This window comes from Arvicola amphibius, chromosome 8 (assembly GCF_903992535.2).
Source record: "Arvicola amphibius chromosome 8, mArvAmp1.2, whole genome shotgun sequence".
NCBI classification, from domain to species: domain Eukaryota; kingdom Metazoa; phylum Chordata; class Mammalia; order Rodentia; family Cricetidae; genus Arvicola; species Arvicola amphibius.
The window spans coordinates 23,693,643-23,715,167 of NC_052054.1; the positions used below are offsets into that span (position 1 = coordinate 23,693,643).

The window sequence follows — 21,525 nt, forward strand, 5'->3', positions numbered from 1 at the left end:
TTTATGAATGAGCAATTAGTCATTTATTTTATTACTTGGATTAGTTATAGGTCTGTATTAATCATTACTCACAGCAAAAATAAGCTTCTTTGACCAAAGTTGAAAGCAGCACAACTTTGAGGTGTATAAACAAATTTATTAAGTGCTTTGGATAATAGGACCAGTTAGTGACACACCAGTAGATTTGCCACTGGGGCTTATGATATCCCCAGTCACAAGCTTTTGATCAGGTTTGAAATATTGGAAATTAAATTCTTCTTGTGGATTGGATACCTCAAGTCCAATCAGAAAGTGGCTGGCTATATCCACAACCATCTTGCCATTATTGTTAGAGTGGGCACAACTTGCCTGTCAGATTAGTATTGTAGCGTTTATGGTCCAGTGCTATCTGAAAGTAACTTTTCTCCCCAGTATCTTGCATAGTACCTTCCAACACTATAATAGGCAGTAAAAGTATTTCCCCAAAGACAAATATAACAATTCCAGAATAAGACATCTAATGATTTTTAAAAATATTTTTGCTGTGAACAAAATGTCTATGTCTAAGTCCTGACGTCTCCCCAAGTTACTTGCCTATTCTCCCTCTTGGAGCATCTCCTCTTGATGGATTTGTTGTCTGCCTTTGAAAGTTTTATTTGTCTGGTGGTCTCTGGTTGTCCTTGATGGATGTGTCAGATCAGGATTTATCTGGGACTTGGTTCTTTTTCTGAAAAGATACAAACATAATCTCTCCTTGATGTTAGAACATCAGATTCTTTATTTTAATTTAGCACTTATTTTAGGTTGTGTCTCTTATAAGGCAAATAATTTTGGGTAGCAGAAAAATCATTATTTTTTAAAATGAAAAAAATTAAAATTTAAAGTTAGCATAGCTAAATAGTATGTGAGTATGTAGGTGGGTGTAGCCTCATACCCACCTTTTTAAAGTTTTTTTTTTAATTTGTCTATTAAGTATTTGTTGGTGTCAATTTACAACAGCTTGACCCTGTGGACAGTAAGAGGTTTCAGTTACATGATTAATATTAAGATTTTAAAATCATTTGTTAGCATAAGCAGGACCATTATAATTTTTTAGTTGTAAGAGTCCTAGAAAGGAAATGTATAAAGAACTGTTTGACAAACTTATGTTTCAGACAAGATACAGCAATATTTTGCTAGAGATTCCAGGGTCATGTGTCATGCCTGGGGCTGTGTTCCTAGCTGACTAGTTAGGGGGAGGCATTACATATGCCTGAGGTGCTCCTTTAGATACCCAGCTGCAGAGATTGTCCAAAGCACAGAGAGTAGTATTTTCAGATATTAAGCTGGTGTGAATTTATTATTACTAATTATGTATAGAACTTGAAATATTGTAAAAAAATTTGTCTTTATGCTGCATAAAACCATGCCTTTTATAGAGGACATGTTCTCATAATCTTTTTTCTTTAAAAACTATTTCCTTGCCAGAGTCTGATCTTTTTATCAGACTAAGGGCAAGCATAAAAGTAAAAAACAAAACAAAAAAAATAAAACCAACCAACCAAAATCGATTTAACTAAGTTTATTGTCTTGTATGTCTTAATTATTTTTTAAAAGTTTATGACAAGTTAGTAACTTTGATAAGATTAAAAGTTAATCTTAGACATACATTTCTAAGTCAATTTCTGTCAACCCAAATAAACCTTAATAAACTTAGGAATTTTTATCATACAAAAATCCATTCTGATCCAAAATAATAAGAAGAGGGTTAATTAGGACTAACAATTATTTTTAGGCAATGCCTTTTATCAACAGCAGCCACAAGTGTTCTTAGCTTTTCTCCTAGACAGGTCTTTTTTCTGCTAGTATTTAGGCAAGGAAACGAGGCTGAAAGAGTAAGTCTTTTTTTTTCATTTCTATCTCTTTTTTTCCATTTTTATCTCCAAACTACTCATGTCCCTCCCATGTTAACTTTCTGCTTACTGGACTTCTGCCCAATTCCAATGTTTCCTTCCACCGTATCCTTTCTACATTTACAGTATTTCTGCAAGATTTGATTTTTCTTAAGTTAGACTGCTTTCATTTCTCAGTTTACCTCTGTCCTTCATGTGTTAATTTATAATGACGGAAGTTAATGCTGAGCTCCCGTATTCCTGAAGGACATACATTTTGGGTGAGGATGTGCAAACTGGGGTTCCAGAGTTATCTATTATGACCATAAGACCCTGATTCTTCTTGGTCCATCCAAATAAGCTATTATCCAATTTTAAATAAACAGAAGAGTCAGTTAAAACATTTAATGTCTGGGAAAATCTGATAAAACTAATTGATTACAACAAGATTGGACTTTTGAGCTGTTTAACCCAGAGTGGGTACAATCTTTTGGTGGAGCATGCTGAATTTGTTTGTAAACATGCTCTTTGTACTTTTTAGAGCCATCTATAAAAGCATTAGAAACAGTCCCTATAGAGTTTTAAGAAGTAAACAGGCAATACTGATGGAATATTTTTATAAAATCTTATAAAGAGGATCCTTTTTTATTCCTATAGATCACACACATCATGTTACTGTGCCTTGTCAACTATTTTTTGTAAATGACATTACTTTATTCTTACCAAGAGACTCTTTATCATTTGATAACAAATTCAACAAAGTGGGAGGATCAACATACAATATAATAGTTATTAACAGAGTGAAACAAACAATTTTACTGCACTTTATTTAGAGGAAAATGATTTTTGTAGGCTCTTTATCAGTAAGAGGTTATTTCTATGAGCCTTAGTATCCTCATTATTTAGTAAGCTAATAACCTGCTCTGTGTCAAGCTTTACATTTTTATAGAATTTAACCTAGAGTTTCCAGAAAGTAACTTAAAGAGCAGAGCCAAATCCTCAGTAGTGATAAACAGAAAAGAGCATACCCAATGACATAGATCAAAATTATAAATTTTGCTCTTTTGTTTATTTACCATGAAAATTAACCATCTGTTTAAGCTTAATTATATGATAAAGAGAAGAGAGCATCCTCCTTATAATGAATGGCTAATAAGTAACTCTGAAATTTAAACAGCATTGGCTTGGTACTTTATACCTTGGTTGTGATAGTTTCTGGACCAGAAGTCAGACTTGTTTTAATTTTTTTTCTCCCACGAAGGGACCATTGATATTATTTCCACTATTAGGGAAAAACAAAGGACATTTTCCACAAAGGAGCCTTTAATATTGAGTTATTCACACTATGAGGGAAAAACAAAACAAAACCAATAAAACATTTAATCATAAACCAAACAAGCAAACAAGCCAAATAAGTTCTGTGACAGCCTAACCCTAGTTCATTTTGTCCAGAAGATCTCCACTGTGCCATTTAATTCTTGGAACTCAGGTGTTACTGCTTTGTGCTGAAGGATCCACAGGCATCTTGCAGCCAGAAAACTCTAAATTACAGCTGCCATTAATTTTTCAATCTTTTGGAATACTTCTGAGTAGCCCAGTAATTTAAAATCTGTCCTACATATGTGAATGCATTTCATATGCTACTACTGCTTCTTTTAAGTTGCTTCAGATCTGTCATTAGGTTTCCAACTAATCTGAACATAAACATTTCCCACTTTTCTACAGGGGAGATGCCCTTTCCTTTTCCTTTCTTTATTCTTGTCTCTAGAGCTTTTGTATTTAGTAACTGAACATATTGTCACTCCCGAGATAGGGAATTTAAATTCCCCATGGACCTGCCAAATCCTGGAGTCTCACTTACCACGAACGAACAATACCTCCAGTCCTGGAGTGTCTGATCCTCTTTCCTTCGACCCCCGCGTGGGGTGCCAAATGTCAGGTGTCCTGTGTTGTGTGGGATGATCAAGGTAAGAGTACTCCAGATTACAATTTAGGCTCTCTGGCAGCAGGGAGGAACAGTTTTGAAAAAAAAAATGAATCCGAATAGCTGTGCAGTTGTGTGATTGTTACAAAAATGTTGTGTTTTTGGTAAAACAAACTTCTCAAACCAAAGTCAATGATAGAATCTATATGTTTTCTGAAGGAAACCATCACACCCCTTTTATTATCTGCAGTTCCCTTCAGTTCTTTGTCAAAGAACAACAGCTTCTATACTTCTGGGGAATACTTTCAGGACCTATCTGTTATTCCACTGACTGATTTTTCATTCTGTCACCATCATCACACTATTTTAACTACTACAGATTTGTAGTATGTCTTCAGGTAGCATCAACTCTCATTTTATTCTTTTCCTCCAATATTGCTTTTACTATAATTGGTCTTCAGGAAACCCATGGACACCTTATTGCCATCTTGTTGATGCCCACACACTACCTTACTGGGCTATTAATTGGGTTGTTTTGAATTTATAGATCAAGGTGTGATACTGGATGTATCATGCCATTCTTCCTACATACACAGTTGTTTCCATTTATTTAAAGTTTTGAAATTATTTGCTATATTCTTGTAGTCTTCCTCAAATTGATATTATATATTTTTTCTTAGATATGCATCTATATTTGATTTTGGAGACTCAATATAAAAGCTTTTGTGTTTTGAATTTAAAACCCACTTAATAAATATGGTACATAAGAAAAGAATTGACATCTGTACATTAGTTTTAAGTCTTGAAATCCTGCCACAATTCTTTTACTATTTGCTAGAAGCCTTTTATCTTCTTTTCAGTTTTAATTATCCTATATTTTCAACATCAAATTTTAAGTCATCCATGAACAAAAATAATTTTATTTTTTCCATTCCAGTTTACTTTATTTTTTTCTTGGCTTACTGCATGATTGAGGATATCTAACATAGTGTTAATAATGGTGAAAGAAGGGACATCTCTCCTTTATTATTGATCTTAGTGAGAAAACTACAGAGCTCATACTGTGATAACTATGCCTTCATTTGTTCTTTCTATGATTTATTGAATTTCCTTTATTATCAGGGATTTTAGTTTTTAATAAATACACAAAACTTGGGGCAGTATTTCTTCAATAATGTTTTTTCCTGTTTCTCTTTATCCACTTTCTGGCACACCATTAAAGTGATTAGTCTAACTAAATATCCTGTGGTACATTAATACTTAATTAAATTTTCTGTATGCATTTCATTTTAAGTAGCATATATTACGATATTGAAATTCACTGTGAGTTTTCTCTTTCAATGTTTTTTCTGCTGTTAATTATATAAAGTTTATTTTTCATAATAGACCATTTTCTAATATATATATATATATATATATATATATATATATATATATATATATATATATATATATATTCTTTTCTTAGGCTGCACTTTCCTTTTCTGAACAAATGAACTACAATCAATTTTCCTTATTATTCATCTAATATTATATCATCTGTATAATTATTGGTTTAATTTCAGACCTTATTAACCATTTTCTGATTGGAAGGATAGATAAGAAAATCCTACAGTGTATTGTCTTAGGATTTCTATTTCTGTAAAGAGACACCATGAACATGGCTACTCTTATAAAGGAAAATTTTATTGAGGTGGAAGCTTGCAGTTTCAGAGGTTTAGTTTTTTATCGGCATGGCGGGACATGGCAGAATGCAAACAGACATGATGCTGGCTACATCTTTATTAGAAGGCAATAGGGAATGTGTGGTGATATTGTGAGTAGCTTGAGCATAGGAGACTTCAAAGCCCACCCCAACAGTGAGACACTTCCTCCAATAAGGCCACACCTACTCCAGCAGGTGCACATCTCCGAATAGTGCCACTGCCTTTGGTGACTATTTTTTAAAACTACCAAACGTATCACTATTTTTTTCTAACTTTGGATACAATACTTTACAGAGTAATGTACCAGATGCTCTGAGTTTTCAAAGGCTTTTTATACACTTACTGCCAACAATGTAACTTACCTACAGTACTTATTGTCCCATGAGTTGTTTATTGATTATTTTTGGATAGTTACTTTATAAATTTGATTAACTGTAAAGTACTCTCTCCTCAATGTAAATAAATATACTTTTAGGCTACACTTTTGTCTTTCCCAGACCATAATGATTTTAATTCACTGATATTCTAACATATTTAGTGTTACGTAGAGACTCATTCTTGTAATGTGAACTGGTTTTCCAAGTACTGCCTGCTAGTAATCTATACTTCTCTGTGTTCATTTATTGCCACATACCTTTAAACACATGTTTTCTTATAGACAAAACTGTATCTGAACTTCCTATTGTATTTCTTTGATTTTAATTTTTATCTGCCAGTTTCTCTGCTCTTTCAGGATTTTATATTGTATTGCTCTCTAGTTTCTCAAACATTATACATTTGCTTTTTCTGTTATCTTAACATTGATTGCAATGGGCTCTAGTCACTGACTAGCAATGATAATTATAGATACATTTATGTTTTCAATGATCTTAAATGTGAATATGTAAAATGTTGTAATATATATATATATATATATATATTTAACATTTAACTTCTTCATAATACTTTGAAGGGAAATACATTGGTAGAGATAAAGGTTATCAGAATTATATAAATTTCAAATTGGTCCAATTCACTTACAGAATAATTATATTAATAAATGTGAAACAAGGGCATGGTTCTTTATTTTTTATATTAAAGACATAAAATCTACAATGCATATTTTATGAGCATTCAATATCTCACAATTAAAAACCCATCTTTTCAGGAGGTCCCATTTATTAATTGTTTCTCTCAGTGTCTGTGCTGCTGGGGTTATATTTAGGAAGTGGTTCCCTGTGCCAATGTGTTCAAGTGTACTTCCCATGTTTTCTTCTTTAGGGTTCAGTGTAGCTGGCTTTATGTTGAGGTCTTTGATCCATTTGGACTTGAGTTTTGTACATGGTGATAGATATGGGTCTATTTTCATTCTTACATGTGGATATCCAGTTATGACAGCACCACTTGTTAAATATGCTTTCTTTTTTCCATTTGATATTTTTTGCTTCTTTATCAAAGATCAAGTGTTTGAAGATGTGTGGATTGATATCTGGGTCTTCTATTCAGTTCCATTGGTTCTCCTGTCTGTTCTTATGCCAATACCAGGCTGTTTTCAGTACTGTAGCTCTGTAGTACAGTTTGAAGTCAGGGATTGTGATATCTCCAGAAGTTCTTTTATTGTACAGGATTGTTTTGGCTATCTGGTTTTTTTTTTTTTGCTTTTTCATATGAAGTTGAGTACCGTTATTTCAAAGTCTTTGGAGAATTTTGCTGGGATTTTGATGGGCATTGCATGTACTCACACATAGCTGGTTTTTAAACATAAAGCAAAGAAAGCCAGCCTACAAACAATGAGGGCACTAAGAGAGACTTATATAGATCTAATCTACATGGGAAGTAGAAAAAGACAAAATCTCCTAAGTAAATTGGGAGCATGGGGACCTTTGGGGAGGTTTGAGGCAGGGAGGGGTGAGGCAGGGAGGTGAGTAGAGAAAAAAGAAAAAGAAAAAAACATCATTTACTTACATGGGAATTGCATTTATTCATGCATTTTCATTTTTAATCCTCTTTAATTTTTGTTCATTATGTTTGTTATATGTATATGTTGTGTGTGTATCTACACTGTTGTGTGTAAATATATGGAGGCCTACAATAATTTCAGTTATCTAAGTTTATCACTCTCCATCAATTTTTGAGACAGAGCCTCTCATTAAAGCTGGAGTATTTCATTTTCACTAAACTATTCCTTCAGAAAGTTCCTAGTACCTGCCACTCCCTGTCATTCCACTGCTGTTATTAAAGATGTGTGTTTATGCCCAGGTTTTACTCACATGAATGTGTTCTGAATCCACATGGGCACCAGATGAAGATGGACACTAAAAAAAATTCCACACTAGCTCAGAACTGAGTATAATAAAGGGTTATTTATTTAGGGATAGACTCACACAGATCACATGCCTCTGCTTGAATGGGGAACAACCGAGTCCTGCAGTCTGATGTTTGCTTTACATCACCATTTATAGTATAAGAGGTCATGCCCAAGTGGGCGGGTAACTTAAAGGCTACTGGCAGTAGGAATTCCTACAGCAGGTCCCCAATCTTACACAGCAAATAGTTTACCCATGGAATCATCTCTAATGGTCTTATTTTTGTATTTGTTTTTCTTTAGGAACAAAGAGATCTAACAGACAACGAACTCATAAATAAGCTTCAGAATGCAGTTTTATTGAGTTGTTTGTAGAATTAAGGAGGCAATCTTACCTCAATTGTTTAGTTATCTTATGTAAAATATAAGACTTACGTACTCACATCAAAGAATATTTATAGCTATTAGTGAGATATGAATCTCAGTAGATGTTGGCACATTGAATAAAATAAACATTTTGTTTGTTTCTTCAGTGCATGCCTGTATTTTGTTTCTTGAAAATATAATAATAATCATATTCTATTTAGAATTCTGTTTTATATAGTTGTTACATAGTTATAATCATTTAGTGAAATCTCATAATAGTCATTATTGACATATAGTCTACAATAGCCTTTACCTTGAATTTTAAATTGTAAGTGAATATACAGAAAGATTTATTCAAAAATGAAAAATACATCCAATACAAATGTCTTCTTTTTATGAGTCCCATGACTTGGATATTTCCTAACACATCTTTTGGACTATGCAGTTTTCTTATCTGAATGGTTATGAGTATAGACATAACAAAAGAATATAGACAATCAGAAGAAGGTCATACAATACTCTAGCTTTCCAAATGCACTCATATACATATATTATAATATAATAACCATAGAATAATATAGTATCAGGCACAAAGAAACCTCCTTTTGATGGATTGGACAGTATAATCCATATGATTTCCAAAACAATATATATCATCAATGAAGCCCTAGGTTTCTCTGTGGGGTTGAGAGTTTAGGGTGGGTCCCTATTGCTGAAGATACCATACATTTAGGATACACAGCGCAGATAATCCAAACTGGATTCAGCCTTACAACTTCTTTCCTGTGGTATAGCTTACTTGGTTCCAGAAATACTATGTAAACTGAGAAGAATAGAAAACAGTTAAATAGTCCATCCAGCTTCAATACTATGAACCATGACAATCACCAGCATGTTAAGATATTAATAGGTATAAGAAGTAGTTCTCGCATGTCTTGTCATTCTACAGTTATCTCATTAAACTTAAGGCCCACTCAGTAGGAGAGAAATTATGCTGGGCACTAACTTAGCCAGCTTCTCAAGGGTAGTAAGGTCATGAAGTTAGGAAAGAATTTACTACCATCATTTTGATAGATCAACACTAATTCCATATTGTATTATAAATCTTATCATTATACTCAAAGATAAGCATATCTACAAGCCCTCATCAAAGAATCTTCTCATAGCAAATGGAAGCCATCTCAGAAAACCACAACTGGACACAATGCAGAGATCATGGGGAGCACAGTCCCAATGGATACTCCAACATTGCAGCTCCTACATCCGTGGCATAGTGAACATCTAGGAAGAAGGGCCATAGAGATTGTTAAAGCCAGACTATCAGAGACTCTTCTGCGAATCACTCTTTTCTTAAAATCCTGTATAAATACTACTAGAGATATGGCAGTATCAGTAGACATGCTCACATTAGTGGAAGGGGGAAATATGTCGTGGGGTCTTACCCCTAGATGTAGAACTGCAGGCAACAAATTAGCCTCTTTCAGGGTTGAGCCCCCTTACTGGTTTTCATATACAGAGTGGTCAGTCTTGAACCCATATACACACAAACAAGAAAAAAGAGATTCAGCAAGGGAGATATATTTACACATGCACCGATACATATGTAAAAAACATAGTAAAATAAAAATACTAACAGCCCTCGAGGGGCATGATAGCAACTAGACAAAAGAAATGAAACAATTTTGTTGCAAGGGAAAACACTAAACATAAAAATCAATAAAACAGAATACTTTGAGCCTGAAAGTTTGAGACCTCCAATCTATACTAAAGGGTATAGATTTCTTTAAAAATTTACCTTGCCTAATGAGATTGAATGCTATAAGAGAAACTTAACCTTGAAGATAAAATTTTTGGAGTACTCCAATTTATAAGTAATGATAGTTATGTTGCAAAAGTAAAATGGACAAACATAAAACAATATTCATAAAAGAAATGTACATGAAAATTCCATTTAGCCAATCTAAATTTGGCAATGGACTAAGCAGTGAAATTCAAGAGTACAACACAGACTCAAAATTTAGTTAGAAAAAATTGATTATAATTTCAATATCTACCTTTCTGTGTGAGGTTTTCTTCAGTAGGTGATGTCTGAAAAGCTGCTTAATTGACAAGTGATTTGCTCTTGTGCACATTTTTATCAGCTCATGACTCAATCTTTAAAGGTGCTCCTTGAAAGACTTATAACTGTTAAATTTTATCTTCTTGCATTCAAACCCAGACACACATTTCACCCAATGACAAGAGTGTTGTTTGTCTAATTTTGGAGCCATTTATATCTGGACAGTTTTTTAAAATTTAATTTATGTTCATTATTATGTGTTTGTGAATGTACAGTTGGGTTGCTGTGGCATGCATGAGGTAGTTAGAGACTGCACATTCCAGTTGCTTCTCCCCTTCAGCATTATATGAGGCCTCCAGAGATGAACTCAGGCTGCCTGTCTCGCACTACAGCTGCTTTATGCATTGAGCCAACTGACTGGCCCTGAGTAGTCTTTTCTTTGTAAAATTCTGATGGTGGCATTGATTCTGGAAACTATTGTATCTCTATTTACAGATTGTGAACCTGTCAATGTGGGTGCAAAGTTAAGTCCTAGAGTTCCATATTCTTGAGGAACTGAAGCAACAGAGTCACTCGAGACCAAGAACTCAAGACCACCTGCATGACATAGAACATCATGCTTCAGAAAATGAATATATCAGATTTTAATTGTCTACATTTATGAGTGATATATATATATATATATTCATCCAGAGACACATATAGTATTAATATCACACTAATATAAAAAGAAACAACAAATTGGTAATCCACATAAAAAACTCTAAAGTTTATCACATGTGAACATAAACTCTGAGACCAGAAAATTCAAGCCTGGAATTTATCCAAGTGTGTGTACCAGAACACAAGGTATGAGAGACTGCACATTCCAGTTGCTTCTCTCCTTCCACACCATATGTGGCCTCCGGGGATGAATTTAGGCTGCTTGTCTTGCACTACATGTGCAAAATATTTATAGAAACGTTATTTAAATCAGTTAAAGTGAGCCCGGCAGTGGAGGCGCACGCCTTCAATCCCAGCACTCGTGAGGCAGAGGCAGGCAGATCTCTATGAGTTCGAGACCAGTCTGGTCTAAAAAAGTGAGTTCCAGGACAGCCAAGACTGTTTCACAGAGAAACCCTGTCTCAAAAAGCCAAACCAAGCAAGCAAGCAAGCAAGCAAGCAAGCAAGCAAGCAAGCAAGCGAGCGAGCGAGTGAGCGAGCGAGCAAACAAATACCCGGCTATAGTTGTGAAACTTCCAAATGTTAGTGGACATGAGAATGGATAGGTAACGGTTGTATGTTTATAAAAGGGATCCACAACACACGTGCTCCTCACAAAGCTTGTATAGCTCCCCCAGATATAAGGAGGGAAGAAGTTAAAATGATTGTAATCTGAAAAGTTCTATTACTGTGGTCCTCAAGAGAGAACCAACTAAGGTGAAGGTAGGTGTAGTGGTGCTTACTACCAGGTTGCTTGTTCTAATAGTAAAGCACACATCTGATAGATGTGCATTTTATGCACGCCATATCCCCATGAAATATAAATTAAAAATATGTCTACTGTGGGAAAGAGTTTCCTGATATGGGGTGAGGAGTGGTCAGAGAATGATATAACAGAACGAAGAGCAGTTCTCTCATTGACTTAATTCTTTGTCCCTGGCTGGCTTGCTAAATTCGGTATTTCAGCACTGGGAACTTGCCAGTTCAGATTTTGGATCCTCAGAGGCTCACAAACTTCCTGCGTGGGCTCCTTCTGCTCGGCGTCGGTTGAGGATGGATGTATATGAAGACGCAGAATGAAAACAAAAAAAAACAAAAAACAAAACAAAATAACAACAAAAAAAAAAAACCCAACTCCTCTTCAGTTCCACACAGCAGTACAACAGGAACGGCAGAGAGAAGAGCGAAGCTGTGGGTGAGCACAAAAGGCCCGCGCTAGTGCCAGCGTTTCATTGCCGCCGGCTGGACAGCTCCTGGATGACTTCCGGTCCTGGGGTGGACCAGTGGGGCAGGTAGGGTTCTTGGTCCCACTGGGACTGACCTCTGTTCTCCCGCTTGTTAATAGTAACGGGAACTAAGTCTTAAAGACGAGGAATAAATCCTCAACCGCCTTGCTTTTTGTTTGAGTTTACATCGCAAACCTGCAGTAGTGAAGGGAACCTCTCCTAGGGAGAAGCTCCGGAGTGCAGCGCGCAGACTTCTCTGAGGGCCAGTGCGGTGGCTCAGTCCCAGGAGTCACAAACTTGCCAGGACTAGAAGGAAATCAGTTAAACCCACTTCGTGCTCATTGCACTTTTCCAGACATTCGAGTGCATGAAAACTCCTGCGGGTTCCTTGGAAAAAGAGATCATGCCCCCCAGGTCTCTTTCCAACCTCTCCTTACCCGTGGAGGCGAATGAGAGCGAGCTGGTTCCCGAGGTGTGGGAAAAAGATTTCCTGCCGGGCTCAGACGGGACCACCGCGGAGTTGGTGATCCGCTGTGTGATCCCATCCCTCTACCTAATCATCATTACGGTGGGCTTGCTGGGCAACATCATGCTGGTGAAGATATTCCTCACCAACAGCGCCATGAGGAGCGTCCCTAACATCTTCATTTCTAACCTGGCGGCTGGGGACCTGCTGCTGCTGCTGACCTGCGTTCCAGTGGACGCCTCCCGCTACTTTTTTGATGAGTGGGTGTTCGGCAAGCTGGGCTGCAAACTCATCCCCGCCATCCAACTCACCTCGGTGGGGGTTTCTGTGTTTACGCTCACCGCACTCAGCGCTGACAGGTAAGAATATAGGTAGCAAGGGGATAAACTGGATAAGTGGTGGGCAGGGATAGGGGCCCAGCATGGTTGGGAACTGGGATGTTCCAGCCAAGGAATAAACGTTAAGATAGGTAGGGGATGGAGATGGGGAAAGAGAAAAGCATATGTATGTAATGGAAGCTTAGTAACTCGAGTTAAAAACGTAATGAGAGGCGAAGTTTAAAAACATATACAAACTATTTAAATACTTTATCTCGCACACGCTAGTGCCTACATTCTCCCACACACTTCGGAAACATTACTCTGAACTTCATAGAAGATCTACAGCATAAACGAGTGAAAGTTCAGTTGTCTTCTGGATTTTTTTTAGAAAAATATTTCTCTGTGTGTCTAAACTTGAGCAAGCTCTTTCCTGATTCAGTAGGGTGATATTCTCACATGTTAGAACACTAAGTTCAACTTGTGGAAACTGCTGTTTAGTCTGTGCACCATGAAAAATATGAAGTAAATATTATTTGTCTATGTGAAAACAATTAGAATTATAAGTGATCTTTAAAAATAGGCTCTCATATCTTCCTGTTTGAAAACCTTAAATTCTTCTAGTTCTTGGTGAAATCGAGTGGTCCCCTCCCCCATAATGCTAAATTTTATTGTCTTAAAATAATGCTTTGGGAACAGGCTTCATTATCAAATCTGCTCATATATTCTAGCAGTGCAAGCATTTATTGTTCTACTTGGCAGACCAGTTGGTCAACTTTGTCATTTTTCATGTGTGGATCCTGAAGCTCAGAGAACGTAAGTCCTCCTGTGATTTCTGGGAGGAAAATCCAGGCTTACTGAATGGAGGCTAGGACTGTTATCTTGGGCTGTCTCCATCAGACTTTCAGGTCTTTTATGTAGGAGGGAATGTTTAGATGGTTGTCTGGGGCAATGTTGTAATTAGGAGCTGTGGTCTCTTTCTCTTTGGAATGAAGAACAGACTGAAGTTACTTAGCTAAAATTTTAACTTGGCTATAAGAATGGTACTTGCTATCCTTATTAATTTGCATATTGAATTGTTAATGATTCAGGATCTGAGATGCTGGGGCTTGAATATACTTTATACTTATTTGGAATAAAAGAATGAATATATATTGGAAATACGGCAATATTCAGTGGAGAGTCTTTTTGATGCTGCTGTCAAGTAGATACTCAGTTTATATTGCATACTATTTCAAATTACTACTGGAAAAGTGATTAAAATTTTAAATAATTTATGAACCTTAATTTGTCTTTTTGGCACCAGTTCTATTATCTTTTCAAAAGTTTTATTTGAACTTCAAGGCTAAATTGACACTTATGCTTGGCTGCTCTTCTTTGGGTGACCTATTTTAATCAGACTCTAAAGAAGCAAACTTAGAACAAAACACAATGATTAGCCATCACAATAGGTGAACCTGACACAAAGCATTCATTTTTAAAGTATGGCATTAATAGCAATACTCCAGGCTTGAGTTTATTTCCCACACAAGTTTTCCAATCTATTGTCATGGAAACAAGTAGGTTTTCCCTGATTAGTGGCAGAAGACTGAAGACTCTCCTGCATTTAGGACATTCTGGGGACATCATATACATACCACAGCAATTCTGTAGACAAAATGATGCTCACATTATGAAGGCAAAGACTGGCGCATTGCCTCTTTTGGACCATTGAGTACCCTGGCTGTTTTCAATTTGGAAAAATCAACAAAGCTTAAATACAAATGTCAATAACATGACAAGCATTAAAAGGGAGGAAAACAAGTGTCGGGAGAATGAAAGAAAAAAATATAGGATGACCCATACTTTCATAAAAGATAATTAATTTTTTTTAGATCTTTCTAGTCGTCATCCAAAGAAAAAGTTGCCTTTTATAGTAAGAACCCAGATGTGATATTTTTTACATAGTTACAGAATGAGCTCTGCACCTAATTTGTTACATTTGTATTAAATAAAGCATGTAATACTATATGTGACTGTAGTAAATTATGCCTTTTGCTCAATTGATTTCAGTCACTGCTAGATCACTTCCATTTTCCTTCTCATTAGAAGTAGCATCATTGACTTAAAATGCACTATGTTATTCTTGAATATCAATACTGTTTTCACAATTCAGTTATGGCTGTGTGATTGTTTGTTTACTTGTGACACACTTGGTTAGTAAGATGGGAATGTGCCAGCCTGGATTTTATGGCATCTGGGTCCTCATTGCAGCCCTTTTAAACACAGATTTTAGCTGGAGAAGGATGACAAAATACCACAAACCTTATGCTCCTAAGGTAGTGCTTACCTAATATGAAATCAAGACTATTACCTTCAGAGAAGGCATCTGACCCTCTAAATACTGGACGTCTGTTGTTCCCAGAAATCCACTGTGCATGTGAACCCACTGCCCTGGAAAGCTCGCAGGAAGCCTGAGGCAAAGATGCCTACTGCTAATTGTTTCTAAGCATGATCTATGTGCAGACTTGAAAAATATTAGTAATGTAAAGGCAAAATCTCTCAATGCATGTCCTAGGAACTCTGTCACTCAATCTTTGTACAAACTTAATTTACCCTTCTTGTCCTACCCCACTTCTCTAGGTGATTCTGAAGTTTGATGCACACTGAATATTACTAGACAGTCTCCACTGTACACTTTCTGTCCCAATCCACTATTTAACAGATCCACTTACCACGACTGATTTTTCATTAATGATGTCTTTAATACTCAGACCAATAACTGTTTACTGAGCACACACTGTGTGCTCTGGACATTTTACTGTTTACTAGTGAAGCATCAATGTGCAATAGCCTTTCTTCTGTTAATCTATAGCATTCTTCCTGCACAATAATGCTCATTAACATAAAAGACAGTAGCTGAACTAGACATGCTCAAAGAAACAATGATTTTTGAGATGTTCTGATGACTTTTACAAGAAGAAAAAAGATCTATTTTTATTTTATATTATGATTAAACTCAATTTTATAATTACATTAAATTTATACTACATACAGATATCATAAGTGAGATTCAAATTTATGAAGAAATTATTCACTAAAATTTAATATATGGATGATGATTTTACTTCTCTATGGCTGTCTATTGATTGGTTATTCTTTAATTCAGTTTTCAATTAGGAATATCTTTCTGAGACTATTTGTAAGGGAAAATGTAACATTTTACACATATCTGCCATGCTGCTGAGTTTAATTAAATAGGTTTTATGCTGAGGGATATCTTTCTCATGTTTAATGTAAATATTTGAAGAAAGCATGATAAAACATGCCCACTTTAATATGCATTAGAGGACTTTATTTATCACTTTATGTTTTTCCAAATATATACTTGCAGCATTAATATTTTTCAGATTTGTGTCTATAGCTCAGTGGTATAATGCTTGCTTTATATGCATGATATGTTGGGTTCATTCCCTAGTACTCCCTCCTCCCTCACAAAACAAAGAAACAAAAACAAAGAAACAAACACTCACTTACAGTTGTAAGATATGTTACAGTTCTGACAGCTTTTGTAATCTGTTGTTTTTTTTCTAGGGTATCCTTTGTTTATAGAATTTATACTATTGTCTTTTCATTCAGTTGTGTGTTATTTAAAGATTCCCTGAGATATATTTCTTGAGAAGGTGGCAAGAATTATCCCTGCTGAAAAGGTCATCCTCATCTTTACCCTACTCTCCAGCTAGGTTTATTTTCTTAAATGAATTTTGGCCTATTGCTAGTAATCTTACCACAATGAACAGTTTATGTATTTTATTAGCATTTAAGTTTCTAGATCTGAAGTGCATATTATAATCTGAAGGTTTGTGTCATCCTAAAATTCATAAGCTGAAATCTTTCCCCACAAAACAATGGTAGCAGGTACTAGAAACTTTAGGAGGTGATTAGGTCTTTAGAATAGGGTCATTGTAAAAACACCTCCAGAAGGACCCAGTAGAAGACAGTGCTTATGTTCTATAAGTGAAGGCACAGTGGAACCACTAACTACAGGTAGAAAGAAAAGCGTTGGTGGGAACAAACTGCCAGGTTGCCTCGGAGAATAGATGCTAGCAGCTGGTCAGGAAAGCAGGTCGGTTCTATATGCTAGTCATTAGGGTGGGGTGCTTGAGCTGAGCAGGCTGTCTCCGAATATGAGTCTTTTCCCCACCTGTCACGACTACACATTGCCACTAAGATACAAAGGGTGAGTGGATAGGCTTCTATATGGTCTAACAAAATAAAATAGGCCTATAAAAACAGAATACTCTTCAATGTTCAGTTCTTTCAATTGTACTGTGGAGAAAAATCCCACTCTGGACTCGTATCTGAGGTTTATTGATTAGGAAAACGTTAAGGAAAAATGTGGAGAGTCTCAGACTCTGAAGTTATGAGACAAGAATGAAGGTAGAATTTAACTGCATTCCTTTGTAACTCAGTCATTTCCCTTAGCTAGCAATCATAATGACAGATTGGAAATGAACACATTTATGTAAAAATAGAATAGCTTATCAGATTCATTGAAAAATGATACATGTACTGGGCACTGATTGAAGATAAAATCATTGTGAAAGAGTCAATCTCACTGCTATTTCTACTTGAAAATATTTTCCTCTCTCTGCTTGCACTCTGTGCCAAGAAGGCCTGGAATTGGAGACACTGAGATGCCAGGGAGTTTGTATCTTCCATACATTAGAAAGCAGCTAGGATAAAACAAAGTATTGGTTACCTCTACTTCCAGAGAAATTTATTCCCCTCTCCCCTCCTTCTCTTTCTCCTTCCCTCCTTTTTCTTTTCTTTCTTTTATTCTCCATTTCCTTCTTCTTTCCCTCCCTTCCTACTTTCTTCCTAGAGAGTAACTTGAGTCTCTTGTTCTAGGTACAGAGCTATCGTGAACCCCATGGACATGCAGACTTCTGGCGTGGTGCTGTGGACCAGTGTGAAGGCCGTGGGCATCTGGGTGGTCTCTGTGTTGTTGGCTGTCCCAGAAGCTGTGTTTTCGGAAATAGCACGAATTGGTAGCTTGGATAACAGCAGTTTCACAGCATGCATACCTTACCCGCAAACAGATGAGCTGCATCCAAAGATTCACTCAGTGCTCATTTTTCTTGTCTATTTCCTCATACCACTTGTTATTATAAGTATTTATTATTATCATATTGCAAAGACTTTAATTAAAAGTGCACACAATCTTCCAGGAGAATACAATGAACATACCAAAAAGCAGGTAAGCTGGGTCAGGATCTGTGTGTGTGTGTGTGTGTGTGTGTGTGTGTGTGTTATTTTATGGGTTGTTAATCCTATGAAATATAAAGACAGCCTATGGGCTTTCACTTGCTTTACCTGAAGGATTCTTGGAGAATTTCTTATATGTGTTTGTGTCACATATAAATGGAATCTACCTGGATCCCATTTATCAGATATCTGAGCCTCTGACAAGAATTGGAATGTTATCAGTAGAAACTAATGTCCCTGTGCTTGGTGACAGTTATGTTGGTAAAGAACCTGCTTAGTAGTGTGAGGACTGAGTTCAGGTCCCCTGAAGCCATGTAAAAATGTCGGCATGGGCCATAACTAACAGCAAGAGAAGGAAATGTGAAGACAGGAAATTCCCTGGAGCTTGCAGGCCAGTTAGTCTACGATCTGTACAAAGGGTTCAATGAGAGAACCAGCTCCCCCAAACAAAGTAGAGTGTAATAGTGGAATACACGGTCAGCGTCTGGCTTCTACACATGAGTACATAAGCACACACGTATTCACATGCCCATCTAAGGGGCCAGAACATGTTACAGGGAGCCAATGGCTGCTTGTTGCCAATTTGAAGACGAACTTAATCTGAGATAACTGGAGTTGGTGGTAGATGTAGATGGACTGAGAGAATGGAGCCTTGAGTCACCAATCGGCAGCAGGAGCTGGCAGAGGTTTCCATGGGACAGAGCAGCCTTCATTAATTATCAACGTGAAGAGTCAACATTCATTTTAGAGATTCAGATATTGAACCAATGTTTCAAACAAACAAATCATTCATTATTTAAGTATCTAGAACCATGGAGGCAAAATAACTAGGCAACAGGTTCATTGTGTCCTTTACTTTATATAACTATATATATATATATATACACACACACACACACACACACACACACACACATATATATATATATATATATATATATATATATATAAAATCTAACTAGTTCTGTAATCTAACTTGTATCACAATTGGATGTTTGAGTTTTGATTTCATTTAAGTTGAATTCTTTGAATACCCACAGCTTTTTTTTAATGCTGCTAGTTCTGCCTTGTTTTTGTAAATTTCCCCTTGGAGATTTATAGACCATAATTAGGTACCTGATTCTTGACATTTTCTAACATATAATCTCAAAGTCCAGCTTTCTAGAACTCGAGTCTCCAGTTTCAAAATGCCGAAGTTTCACACCCACGCTGTGTTAACTAGAGGAGATACCATGAGGACTCTAAACTCCATATTCATACTTTCTAAAACGGTTGCATTATCTAACTCAGGGCACCGAGATGCAACAGTAGGACCATTCATCCTATTTCTCAGAGTCAGCTATGTATGCCTCAGCTTTTAGACTTTCCTTTTTTCTTAAATATTCTAGCTGCTGACCAAAGTCTCCATCTCAGAAAACTTGAAGGCGGTTGTCAGTGTCTTCTGCTAAACTGTGTCCTTGCTCACACTGTTATACTTACATATTTAAGCAAATTGGGAAATAAGATCTAAATTTTGTACTCTATATTTTGTAGAAGAATTCTTAAGTTAAAATATTAAATATCTGACTTTGAATTTTACTTATTACAAACCTAAAGCTTTTTTTTTTAACAAAACAGAAAGCATAGCATAAATTTTATAAAAAAACTAAAATATAACCCAGTTTAATAATGTTAGTAGGGTTAATAGTTACATCGTAAGTTTAAAAATCATTTTATCCATCTATTTATCTATATACCTACTTATCTATCATCTATCTGACTATATGTCTATTATATATCCATCCATCCATGTGTCTATCATTTATCTATCCTCTGTCTATTTAGATGTGTGTGCATACTTACACATTCAGCCCATGGTGAGTGTATGGCAATCTGAGGACTGCTTCGTGGAGTTATTTCTTTTTCTACCATATGGACCTTGAGTATTGAATTCAGTTCATTAGGCTTAACATTATATGGATTTAGCCACTGAGCCACCTCTCCAGTTCAGGGGCCTAAATCTCAATGTTTACTTATTTGTTTTTATTATCTACTTGTATGCATGTGTGTGTGTGTGAGAGAGAGAGAGAGAGACAGAGACAGAGACAGAGAGAGAAGAAATAGTGAGAACTACAAGAAAAATAGTCAAGTTCTGTTTTAATAAGTCATTTTTCTTGTTTAAAATACCCTGATACTTGGAAAATATATGCACGTGTGTGTTCTATGCTTAATCAATTTAGTATATTTAATATAAACAAAATAATTAACATTTTTACTAACATGGCCCTACCCTAAGTAAAAGGATAATACCTTAAGGAGTTCATTAATATTACAACTTTGACATGAAGATTGCCATGCATAATATATCATCAGACCTTGTAGAATGCTAAATATATGTAAAAGAAAATAATGTGGTGAACAAAATAGTCTCGGTCCAGCTGTTAGAGCAATCACTTGATGAGGGAAAGAAACAATGTGTGTGTCTGGGTTTCACCACAAGCACTGATAAGGTTCCTTGCTCCTGGGCAAGGAGTTTAAGATGTGGCTGCCTCTCTTTCCATTTCACCAATGGGTATCTCTGCTGCTCTTCACAGATGGAGACCCGGAAACGCCTGGCTAAGATTGTGCTCGTTTTCGTGGCCTGTTTTGTCTTCTGCTGGTTTCCCAACCACGTCCTTTACTTGTACAGGTCTTTCAACTACAAGGAAATCGACCCTTCCCTGGGTCACATGATAGTCACCTTAGTGGCCCGGGTTCTGAGTTTCAGCAATTCCTGTGTCAATCCCTTTGCTCTTTACCTGCTCAGCGAAAGCTTCAGGAAGCACTTCAACAGCCAGCTCTGCTGCAGGAGGAAGTCCTATCCCGAGAGGTCAACCAGCTACCTTCTCAGCTCTTCTGCCGTGAGAATGACTTCTCTGAAGAGCAACACAAAGAACGTTGTGACCAGTTCTGTCCTGCTAAATGGACACAGCGCAAAGCAGGAGATAGCACTGTGATAGGAGGCCATTCAGCCCACTCTTGGAAAATACCTTACAGACTTTGGTATTATTATTGTGCAAAACAGAACTAAATAATTTCCACATGCATACTGTTCCCTAGCTGATTAATGACTGATTCAAGTACAAGACAAATAGTTTTCTCTGAATAGAATTTTACATCACACCATGTACATCTAAATTAAACACACATAACTCAGATATATCTTTTGCTAACATTGACTTACAAATTCCCTGAAATTTAAAGCATTGCAATAAGCAACTGTGCCATATTTACTTTAAATTCTTTTTATCCTAAATCATAGAGAATATTTCCATACTGAGTCAGTAATTTGGTGAGAGATAATATTCAAACACCTATTATTGGTAATATAAATTACATCATTCTTAAAAGTAAATATTA

The 21,525-nt window shown here is 36.2% G+C and overlaps 1 protein-coding gene across 1 annotated transcript; it reads left to right on the plus strand.

The window, feature by feature from the left end:
• Nucleotides 1-12,520: 12,520 nt before the first annotated feature.
• On the plus strand, nt 12,521-21,122 carry Nmbr (neuromedin B receptor). The gene is made up of 3 exons (XM_038340821.1): nt 12,521-12,942; nt 17,791-18,139; nt 20,721-21,122. Exons 1-3 carry the CDS (start codon nt 12,521-12,523, stop codon nt 21,120-21,122), a joined length of 1,173 nt encoding a protein of 390 aa, XP_038196749.1.
• The last annotated feature ends 403 nt before the right edge of the window (nt 21,123-21,525 follow it).

What these genes read in the sequence shown, in the direction of transcription:
- Nmbr (XM_038340821.1), top strand. Translation starts at nt 12,521, where the DNA reads ATGCCCCCCAGGTCTCTTTCCAACCTCTCCTTACCCGTGGAGGCGAAT. An exon ending in ACCGCACTCAGCGCTGACAG is followed by an intron (nt 12,943 to 17,790) that starts GTAAGAATATAG and finishes CTCTTGTTCTAG; the next exon opens with GTACAGAGCTATCGTGAACC. An exon ending in ATGAACATACCAAAAAGCAG is followed by an intron (nt 18,140 to 20,720) that starts GTAAGCTGGGTC and finishes TGCTCTTCACAG; the next exon opens with ATGGAGACCCGGAAACGCCT.